A 12889-nucleotide genomic window follows, 5' to 3' on the forward strand; every position below is an offset into this window, starting at 1 on the left:
AAACGATACAATAAATAAAAAAAATTGATCAAGTGGGTACTTCTCTACTGTACATTAGATGTAGTTTGGGTCATTGTATCTAACGTATGCGTTAAATTTGAATTCAATGATAAATGATTGCATAAAAAAAAATGATTCTAAATCAAAAAATGTGAGTCAGTATATATTTATTACCACTTAGTACATTTTATGATATTATTGCTATTAAAGCATTTTATTTTACTATTAGTATTAGACTAATATCTCATACAGTAAGTTATGTTAACTTTTGCCAGAAATATTGCATTTTTTAATTTTTTTGTACATATAAAATATATAATTATATATAGTTAATATAATTTCAAGTAGAGATGTTCTGAGTAGAAAATCTGGTACTAAGCCGGGTACCGAGTATACTGGCCGAGTAAAATTCTTTATACTAACCGGGTATCGGGTATTGGCCGAGTAAAATTAATAGTACTTGCCGGGTATCGAGTATTGTCCGAGTAAAAATTATGAATAATACGGGTTTTGATTGCAGGTTGTTTATAACAATTTTTTTTATCATATAATTTATATATAAACATTAGACAGTAAATACTAAATACGAGATTTATTTTTGTAATTCATAGAAGAAAAACATGATTTGTTTATAATCAACTTGCTATAATTGTAAATCGGTTCAGTTATTCTAATACAGTAATATACTAATATGTACCAAAATAAATTATAATTTATTACCCTAGAATTTTAGATTTCTCCCATTATAATATTAATTATAGATGATATAGGTATGCATAAATTTATAAATAGATTTCAGCGTTTGCCATTGGATATGAGTCAAGTAAAAATGTAGGTATTACGTCGGGTACCGAGTAAGAGCTGAGTCTTAAATATGATATCGAGTACCCGGCCATCGGGTAATTGCCGGGTACCCGGGACATCCTAATTTCAAGTACCTACTCATGAATAATATTTTTAATAGGCAACAAAACAAATAAATGCGTTTTCATATTTGAACCTAAATATCATACATATAAGAAAATATTGTGTTCAAAATATATTTTTTGATAACAGCTAATTTGTATATAAGAAACTTTATTTTAAACTTTCGACCCTTATCCATACAAATTTATCATTTTATACATTTTTAACCACAGAATAATTTGTGAATTTTCATGATTTTGAAGAATTTTCCAACATTTTAACTTAAAATTTTTTAAAGAAAAATTGTGTATATTTGTTTTTTGTGTTTTTGTTAATTTACGGATGAGTATTTCAACTTTACAAAAATTTGACATTCAAATGCACATAAAATATTAATATGTCTTTCCGGTAATTTTTTTTCTACAGAAGATAAATTACTGAGGGATTTTAAGAATAATATTGTCCAATGTTAGATATAAAAATAAAACTTTTTTTGTATTTTTAGCTAAAAATAATGTTATAAATTTACACGATTCTAACTTGAGAGGATCATAAGAATATATTATTGTGAATATGAGTTCAAAGTTTTTTCAATTACATTAATTTTGAAAATTGTAACCATATAGGGAAAAGAGTAATTTGTGATATACTTATTGAAAAACCAAATCGTGAAAAATATTTAATAATGCCAAGTTTGAGATTTGATTTCATAAGAATGTGTTTAGACTGATTAGAGTAAATTAATTTTTTCATATTTTATAAAATAATCAAATGTTTACTATTATCAATATTATTTTACTATATGGCTATGACACATCATATTGTATAAAATATAATATATTGTGTACAACTAGGAACATTGAGGTGCATCTAACAAATATTATCACATCTAATAAGATAAAGTACTTAATTAATATTTAATAGGTACAAAAAATAGTATCTACATAATAACTAGGTATGGTGTATAATATATAAACGTGTAAGACATTCCACCGACAACAGCTGAGCGGGTACTATAGATACTTACCACCGGTAGCAGATTACAACGTCGTCGCTTTATTTTAGTATACTGAAATATATTTTTTATTTAATTAGGCTCCACAGTAATATTAAGATATTTTAATGTAAAATAAGTAATATTTGCATATCGTTACGAAAGCCAAGTGTTAGAAAATCGTCTTGATGGTATTATCGATATTATATCATAGTATAATATGTGGGACTTGTATTGTTTTAAAATTATACGTTTAAAATTTACTATTTTGTGTCTGTCGTCAGAAATCAAATTTCGGAGTAATAAAATTAATTTAATCTTTTAATTTTTGTTGGTTCCTACTATTTTTACATCGATTTGTTTTTCGTAATTTAATAAGAATAATTGCAGAAACTTAACATCTTGAAATTTTCACTTAAAAATTGTATAGACATTATATATTTGTTTAAATATTTTGTTTCATTTATATATGTTTGATATTTTCATAATTGTTTAGTTCTATATATTCACACCATCTTACAATACGATGGTATTGGCTTTTATTGCTATAAGTTATAACTTATAAGATAGGAACAATAATTATAAATATAAAATATACGCAATGTTTTTGTAAAAAAAATAAGTCTCCCTACCATGTTAATATAATATTGTATATAGGACATGATACCCGCATGCGTTGTCTCTGTCTTACAAATTCGTATAACATAGTAAATTCTATGCTCATCAGATCACGTTTAGCGCTGTAGTTCAGAATTTAGAATAATATGACCTCTCACAGGCTTTTTACTATATTTTTATTTAAAAGCAAGTTATGAGTATTTAAAAATTGTAAATTATTTGTACTTCTTAAAATACTCATAACTCGAGTTAAAATTAAATAACGATAAAAGACCTATGAGATTTATTAGATAATTATATAACCTTAAGATTTTATATCAGATCAATCCACTCTAATTTTTAAACTAACGTAGCTAAATGTGATCTTCCGAGCCTAAAATCTGCTATGTTACACACTTGTAAGACGGATAAAACAATACATGTGGGTACAAACGTCTTCTCATCAGTTATCATAATGATTTCATGACAGTATTTTATTTTAATTACTATACATAGAAAATCTTGGTTAATAAAATAAGATATGAAATTATTATAAAATTGGTAGTTAATACATGAGACGTACTATCTTATTCAAGATAAAAAAAATATGTTATGTGATGCATATAACTGGAACTATTGATAACGGGATTCTCATTTCAGAGAATATTTTGTAGGTTATATATTATTTTATGGGAGTTCTTAATAATCACACTTACCCTGTAATTGTAAATCTAGGACTAAGTTTAAACAGTAAATCACTTTATGAAAAAACACTGCTATTATAGAAAACAAAATAGGTATTAGTATTAATTATAAAGGATGAAAAATGTTCTTAAAACGCTGTGCCTGCCATTCAAGTTGGAGGGTAATTGATTAAGATAAACATATATAAGAGCGATTCAAATACATACTTAAGTACCCGATAAAATTGTATAAGAAAATTAAATCTTAAAAAGTTACGAATAGTACACATAATATAACATTAGAAAATAGTCCAGTATAAAAAAAGAAATTTATAACTATTCGATTTTAGATAATTCTGTGCTATATTCTGTATGGACACATAATAATTACCGATTGTTTCAAGAGAAAATATAGAAAGGGTTCGACGGAAGTTCTAAATAGAATTATTAATTGACGAACATAGAGTTAGGGCCAATTTCGATTGTGCAGTTATGAATATTGATCAGTGAAAATGCGACATGTAATATCATCACGATTGCCATACATACCACGAGTAGCTTCATCCTGTAACACTAAATTGTGTTTCTATAAAATAATATTAATTGATTTCCCTTTTCTGTAACGTTTTAGCAATTATTATTTTTTATTTATTTATTTATTATTTATTTTTTATCTTTAAAGTTAATTGTTTAACTTAAGTCACCTAAGCTTTATGTCTTGAGCCCTTGGTTAGACTTTTCAGCTTTAAATCATTCAGTTGTAACCATACCATTCAACAGTTATTATACTTTCGTTATCAGATTTAATTGGAACTTCGCCAAATATTTGTCTGTTTATTATCGACCCTAATGGAAATGTTAGTTTATTGTTACTGTTGAATTCCAATAGATTTTTTCTATGTACTGTATTGTACTTAATAAATTATACATTTAATCTGTATATTATGCTTTATGTTTCTATATAATATTTATAATAATATGTACTGTATATTTTTATTTTCCAATAATTTGAAACTATTTACGATGTATTTTACGAAACTTATAAAACAATATTATGTTATTAAGTTATTAAGTCATATTTTTTTCGAATATTTTGCTCTATAATTCAATGAAAATAATACAAATCATATACAACGTATTAAGTACTATATTATATCAATCTTAAATTAATTATGATAAGGATAGTTTGAAAAAATATTGTATGTGTACTTCATGAATATTAACAAATAAAAAGAAAACACGAACAGGATACGAAGACTTCGTATGCTACGTATACTTCACGTGTCAAATATTGACACAATTAAAAGATTCGTTCACCATAATATGTTAACAAAAAAAAAAAAATATTATTTTAAATTCCACAGTGTATAATATTATGACATTTAATTAAAATTTTACTACTATATTGATAAATCATGCAAAACTATATTCAAAGTTAATATAATATATTGAATAAAACGTTTAATGAAAATATATGTATATTGTATAATATCAATATGTCTCATGAATACGCACATAAATATTAAGACGTTATGGAACCTGTGTGGACTAAGCTATTATAAGTTTGAAGTTACCATTGAGATATGTTATTGTTTTAATTTCGTCTTTGTATAGCTAAGAGCATTCCTGGAATATATATTACAATATGCATAACTAATAATTTGTTAAAAATATTCATCTGTTGCTAATTTTTTGATTATGATGGCTTCAAAAGTTCATATTTTTTAGAATTTCAAGTATTGAGTAGTGTCAATTAAAAGCAGGAATACAACTTTTAATTATTATGACATTGCGCACGTGAAATGGTCGTAAAATAATTACGCAAAATTTGATTTTAATGTAGGCGTTTAGGTCGTTTGACAAAAAAAAACACTTAACATTATATTATTGCACAGCACGTGTCAAAATTCTCAGTTAAATAAGGACTTGTGCGTCGTGGAATTCGTACTCATTATTTTTATCAGCCTTTTCCTCCTCTGATGAAAAACCTGGGATAACAATTTCATTGTTGATTTTTGAATCATGCATTTCGTGCCAACAGTAAGAAATTTAATGAGAGATTTTTGTTTCTACTTCAATTTAATCAAAACAAACTAGGTATCCAAAATAACGTGTACTTTAATAAATATTATTTAAATATAGTTGGAAGGATACCAGATAAACTAAATCACATTTAACCATGAAAACTTGACTAGTTGGTAATGATTTGTAAAAACAAAGACAGACTGCACTGTTTTTTGCAAGTTATTTATAACGAATAGGTAATTCAAATTAAATAATACGTTTCTATATCCAAATTAATAATTTGATATACCTTCATACTTGTATGACAATTTATTTTAAGTGCATTATAATTATAGTATAGATTGACCTGACAAATGAAAAAACTTTTACAGTTCTACATAATCAATATAAATATTTTTATACATGTCATTTATAGACACATGCTTTATAGTATACATTTTTTTTTAATACTGAAAATAAACATTTTTAATTTATTACAATTTTTAGAAAAATGTTGATGGTAAAAACGTTAATTTATGACAATTTATTTATTTTTTAATTGTTTTAAATATCAATATAATTTAAAATAAATTAATTGATAATGAAACAATTTTTACCTAAATATTCTTTATAACTTTTATATTTTTTAATAGCTAAATCTTAGACTTCCTATAAATAAACAGATGTATACATATATATATATATATGTATATATGTGTGTGTGTGCATCAGAATTTAAGTTTAACGAAGACATATAAATCATACAATTAAACACACTGTATGAATATTGAAACTTAAAAAGTCAAAAGGACGCCCAAAATAGATCTTACAGAACAATCGTGTCACCTTATTTTGGTATTTGTATTATCTCTGCCCAAGATAATACTTGTTATAATATTTTGTACGACGATAGTTTGTCATGTTTGAAAAATATCACACTACATTACTTATTAGTTTATTATTTTAAGGTGGAAAATTTAGATACTTATTTTGGAAGTAAAATTTTTAAATACTTGATTAAAGTATCACACTCTTCACTCAATTTATCATAATAATATGTTTGATGTGTGACGTTTTCTATACGACTATATACAATTGGTGTATGTTTTTTTTTCATGATAAAATTTGTATGTGCCATACGCAAGAATGCAAGATTATTTTAAGTATACTAAAGACAATACTTGATTATTTTTTCCAGGATCTGCAATAAATTATATATATGGAAATAATAATCAACTGTGATTACTATGAGTATAACCTATTTAAGTTTACACACTTAAAAGGGAAAATGAGATAATAATTAATTTGTTTGATGCAAATAGTATTAACATTACGTAGTATTTGGTGTAATATTAAAACGGTTGCTTCAACTCAAATTTTGGTGATTTCAATAAAACTCAATCGTACATAAAAATTTTAGATTTTAATTGTTGCTTACTTTTTTCCAATCAATAAAAATAATAAATAAATAAATAAATAAATAATTAAATTACAAAGGTAAAATAAATATAAAAATAAAATCAATAAACAATACACAATTATAATATGTCTGCGTAAACTCAATTGTAACCGTTTACAATTCGAGGCTGTGGTGCATCACTGTTCGGGCTGTTGCGCGCTGTACGCTCTGGCGTGAGCGTATCCATCGTGGTGGTGGGTGTGCACTGGCGACGGATAGTGCAATATTTCCACGCCAACCACTTTGGGCTTGGTGAACCTGTAAATGACCATTGCAGCGGACAGGACCAGTGACAGCAGACCAAGGGTAAGAGCCTTCCACGTCTTCAAAGCAATCAGTGCGATGGCGATTGGAATGAGTACGGTGGTCTTGAACTTCAGGCCCAAGAGGAACGGGATGACTATTTTACGAACGAAACCGCGGCCTAAAAAGTAAATTAAATTTAGTTTTTTATTTTTATTTAGTTTTCACGAGTCCTAACATTGCATGGTATTATATATTAATATATCGCCAACATTTGTTTATAATATATTCAAATAGGTACATATTTTCTGAATATTTATTTTTTATATCGATGTCAAAAATACTTTATATCTTAACGCTGATAATGATTTATTATGTGAAAAAAATCTGATAAATTCAAAAAAAAAAAATCATCTCTCAGTTTATTATTCAATAATTAAAAAATATGATATTTAAAATGCTACTGTTAAAATGTCAGTAATCTAACATTTAAATATAAAGAAGTTTTATTTTGCACACCCATAGTTTGTATGATGAATACATTTTATTTTTATAAAATATCGAGCAAGTTAGAAGTGATGCGAAAGAATACGAACTAGATAAGAAGAGTAAAGTTAAGTTGATGACAATCATGGCACGAAATGTCTAAAACAATTGATGATAATGTGCTCGATTTGTGTAGTTCGTTATTCGACCATAACCTGCGTAGGTTAATAATAATATTGTAGGTACACGAGTCTTACTTCGGCCTTGTTGGGCGACGGCAGAGTGTCCTTGGTCGACCAGTGGCATTTTGACTTGCCCGACGGACGATCCAAGTTCTTCGGGCAGGCTGACATGGAGCTCGTGAGTGCTCAGGAAGTCATCGATTCTGTCCAACATGCGGAGCGCCGAGTTACCGTCAACTGCCTTTTTATACTCCTCACCATTGGGAATCTGCGATATAGTGTACATAGTATGATATTAATATAATAATATTATCGACCACGATACGAACACGTTCGGTAAGTAGGACCACACAGTAAAACGTGGTACGAGGACGATTCAAATCCGTGTTATTAAATATCATACCGAATTGGCGACTTGATCTTCGTCATTGCTATCGTGGGTGCGTTTCAGGGACAGATCTCTGGTCAGCCTGAACTCGGCCTTCTCCGCGGTCTGACCGATGAACTTGAGAAGTTTGGGTTTGGCGCACGACCAATCGGTACCGCAGTCGTCCAACAGTTTTCCGCCAAATTCCAGTGCGGTTTCCGTCGCCTATACACACAACATAATAATATATAAATAAAATGACGAAAATAATACCTACAATAATATTAAAAACAATAATTATAATGATTGTCGCTTTTGCCGAGACAATGACTGTTCCGGTCGTCACTTTATTTACCTGAGCGGCGGCGAACAGCGACAGGGCAGCGGCGCAACATAAGACGGAAAGACGATGCATCGTGGAGCCGGTTGATCGAACGAATGAACGCTCTGGACACGCGGTACCGTGCTTATAATGTGGTGTGTCGCAGAGTTATCGATCGCCTCCTGAATGCCTAATCGCACCCACCGTGGCCAGCCACTGCTACAGAATGCGGACGACACCCTTTCTACTTTCTTCGGCTGAAATTTTCTCAAATCACGTGCGGTGCCGATTGTATACTTACCTACTATATTATACGTCGATGATCCTTTTTTGGTTTCGATTATTGGAACGCCCGCAAACGTACCGGTGACCGGTCAAAATATCACCGAATCATATCTCGTGTCCATTGTACAATATAATACGATGTATCTGAAACATGCAAATATAATACAATAATAGTTTGACCCACAATATTGTTCGACTAATTATTAAGGACTTAATTAATTAGTTGTTTTCGCAATAATTGGTTAAACCATCAGTTTTTATTTTTTTATTTTTATACTTTATTTGATAAGTTTTATATTTATTATTACAGATATAAGTATCAATAGTATTATTTTTTACTGAAAATAATATACTCTCATATCGGAAAAAATGTCATGCATGAGATGCTTTTTGAGGTTTATTCTTGATTGACCGGGTAGCTCGAATACCAGCTACAGTGATATCGCTATTATATAGTACCTACCTGTATAATAACATACCTAATATACCCAGAGTATTTTTTTCGTTTTTTGTGCACCGCACAGACAAGTATAACAGAAAAACATCATATACCTATATTATATGTACTGGATACCTGATACATTATGTGTAGTGTTGTATACTTACACTTGAAACTCAGTACACTAAATACAGATGATTATAATAATTATGTGATATGACTGCACAGAGTGATTTACCGAACATTTTGTTATTTCTCCGTGTATCCTTTAATGATGCATTTATTCACATTTTTATTTTTGGAATTTTTTGAGTACGCTAAAAGAGCATATTATTTTCAATTTGTACAGGGTTTCCTTTGGCGGGTGACATAATATCATGTTTATTTATTTTGTAATGTTGATGTATATTGTATATATATCATATATGTTACTATTAGTTTATGAATTATCAATCTCTAAGTACTAATAATTCCAATAATAGTTCTTCATAATAGTTTTACATAGAATATATCATATTCAATGTAATATGATATAATATTATGATAATATTCAATATTATTTAGACTAGCTTGTAATATTCATAACGATTTTATAAACGATAAAATATTAATTATTAAAATGTCTAAACAATCAAAGCCCCACATTTTTTTTAAATATATTATTTGATGGAATACTATTTTTGGATTTAATTATACCATGTTTGACCTAGTTCATAAATTATTCGTTAGAATTTCGATTTATATAAGTACAATAAGTACATGAATATATTTATTTTTTATAAAAATCATTTGCTTTTTAGTTTTTACAGTTAAGGACTGTGGTTCTCATTTGAATTGACACAGGGCATTCATCAAGAGGGATCAACACCTATTTTTGTTGCCTCAGTCTTACAAACGCGGAACATAGTACATTTACGCTCAAAAGTTCACGTTTTACTCCGTTAGCTTAAAAATTAGTGAATTCACTATAATAGACCTATTATGAAACTTGATTGTAAGAACATTATATGTGTTTTGTTGGAAGTATTTTTACGATAATTCATTTTTTTAAGTGAGTTATGAGTATTTTTATTTTACATTATAAGCGCATTACTCACTTAAAACTGAATTATCGTAAAAATACTTCTAACGAAACACAGATAATGTCCTTACCATCAAGTTTCATAATAGGTCTATTTACTCTAATTTTTAATCTAACGGAGTAAAACGTGAAATGTTGAGCGTAAATTTGCTATGTTACGCGCGCGTTTGTAAGACAACAAATACGGGTGTTGCGCCCTCTTGACTATAGCTTTCAAAATCTTAGTACCTACTTGAAATAACATTTTCAAGTTTAATTTAAAATTCCGAAAATTGTAAAATAAATAATTACATTATCAAAGGAAAAAATTGGGTTAAACGTGCTTCCTGAATAATTGTCTGTATACATTAACGTAGCGATCGTGACTTAGACACGTCGGTCGTAGGTATATTATATAATAATACATTTATTTGACATACAGCCCACATATTCTACAAAGGGATTACTAGCACAATATTACATTATTATTCACGATTTTTAGAGTAAGACAAGTATAATATTATAATATCTAACTATTTTACGGATGTTCTGCAGTTACGTCACGTTAAGTATAATAGGTAATTACAATTTACAAATAATTCACGATTATTGTGTATTATTGTCCATCGAGAAATAATGATAAACAATCCTCATTATTTCGAAATCCTATGTAATACAATACGAATCTCAGTGACGAATAGATCATAAGTGGCATTTTTACTGTACGTGTAGCTTAATAATTATTCGACACAGATATCATCAACAGTCATGGCAATGCGACTGTTAAAACTTTAAAGATGTAAGCAATATTTTTCAACAATACCAAATAGAAATCATTAATAGATTATTGAAATAGTAGATAAAATAGATCTAGAAAATATACTTCGAACATATTACTAAAACTAAATCTATTAAAGCAAATGTATGATTATTTATTTAATTCACGTTTAAAGTTTAGAATTAAATATATAACATAAAATAGGTATCTAACACTGTATTTCCGTTGAAACCTAATTGGAAAATATCATTATTCAAGATCTTTTAAGACCATAATTTCAATATCGATTAGTATATTTATAATTTAAAAGATTAATTCACATCGAATTTTATTACATTTTATTTGTATCTTATAAAAGTAAACATGTATTCAAAATATTAAAACAATATAAACGCATTTAAATCTAGATTATTTTTATAGAAAATTATTTGTATAATATTTAAAATGTATAATAACTTTAAAATCTGACTTGAACCATTTTAAAATCGTTATTTAATATTTATAACTGTTATGAAAAAATATAGTAAAATAATTTAATCATAAACGTATAATATTATAATTAATAGTTTTCAATATTAACTTTAATCTCACCATGTTAATTTTTTATTCAATTAATTAAAAATAATTCCGGGAATATTGGTATTAACCATAGTTATAGGAAAAATAGAATATTCTATTTAATATTTATACAACTATAATATCGCTTATATTTAGGGCTCATTCAGCATCCATCCCAGATTATAATTTGCATATTTGTTTGTAAATTAAAATATATTATAACAAATATGATTCGATATAAATGTGTTTTGTGATGTCTAAATTAGAAATTGAATAGATGATATCAGTTATCACATATTTATGAGTAACTTATATGTTTTTCTCCTATATGGATATATTGTATATAATTTACAAATGTGAATAAATAAACACGAACAAATAATAAATAAGTGCTTATTTTATATTGTTGGCATTTAAAGATCATTAGTTCGAAATCTTTCTCATAATATATAATTGTATTTCATTGCATGTTTTAAAATTACAACAAATATTCATTGATTTATTGTTTATATTTTTAAATAATTGTGAATTAAGAACATTTAGTTAAGTGTAAAATAGAAACATAATCATAATAATAAAATATAGAGCAGCTAATAATGATTAAAAAAAAATATATATAATATATATATATAGTCATATACATTAATTCGAGAACGTAACAGTGTAATAATAATTTGATGGATTGGAACTTACAAAACATTATGATTTACGGTTCAGAGTATGCAATTTCTTAGACTCCTGTGTTTACAAACTAAACCCCGGTGGCCCGATGATTAGGATATTAGATTTAATATCACTAAGTATTATATCAGCAATGTGTTCCATGACCTCACAATTAATGCGACAAAAAAACCACCAACTAATTAGAATTAATAAGAATTAATATGTATTATATAAATTTCCTATGCATTAACATGTGTTAACTGCTTAACTGACACAAATTTAAAAGAATATTTATTAACTGATAACATTCAATATTTTTTTAAATTTTTATAGTTAATTATTAAGATTTACTTCTTGTTATAGTGATATGTTTTAAACAAAATAATTTTATATTCTGATAAATGCATTGATTTTACAGTGTTTTGGGTTTTTTTTTTTTTTGTATATTTATTTTTTGTCTTTCAACTTTCACCACGTCATATGACATATTGTATATAAAAATTCTTCAATTTTTGATTTTGAGGTTGGTTCCTGGTAAAATGAAAAAAAAAGTAGAACCATAGGCGCAAATTAGTTCAATTTGGTAGGGGGCTTAAGCCCTGGCTATTATTTATACATTGAGTTTTTAATAATAATAATGGGGCACTAATAAATTTGGGGACTAAGCTCCCTTAACCCCTCTGTGATTTGCGTCTATGAGTACCTAATTCCACAAATATTTTCTATGAGCGTTAGAAATTTAAATGTTTAGAAAATTAGATATTCACTTGTAAAATAATGATTTCTTCTCAAATGTTTTTCATCGTGTGAATCACATTTTTAGCTTCTGTATATACCGGGTGATTCTTTTATCATTGAACACT

The 12889-nt window shown here is 27.3% G+C and overlaps 1 protein-coding gene across 1 annotated transcript; it reads right to left on the bottom strand.

The window, feature by feature from the left end:
- Nucleotides 1–6588: 6588 nt before the first annotated feature.
- Nucleotides 6589–8435, bottom strand: Osi18 (DUF1676 domain-containing protein Osi18). The gene is made up of 4 exons (XM_015511253.2): nt 8277–8435; nt 7958–8146; nt 7630–7822; nt 6589–7067 (listed from the first exon to the last, which is right to left on the bottom strand). The coding sequence occupies exons 1-4, from the start codon at nt 8334–8336 to the stop codon at nt 6781–6783; spliced, it is 729 nt and encodes a 242-aa protein (XP_015366739.1). The 5' UTR covers nt 8337–8435; the 3' UTR covers nt 6589–6780.
- Nucleotides 8436–12889: the final 4454 nt, after the last annotated feature.

Source organism: Diuraphis noxia, unplaced genomic scaffold (assembly GCF_037042655.1).
Source record: "Diuraphis noxia isolate RWA-SAM2 unplaced genomic scaffold, SU_Dnox_SAM2 contig0004, whole genome shotgun sequence".
NCBI classification, from domain to species: Eukaryota; Metazoa; Arthropoda; class Insecta; order Hemiptera; family Aphididae; genus Diuraphis; species Diuraphis noxia.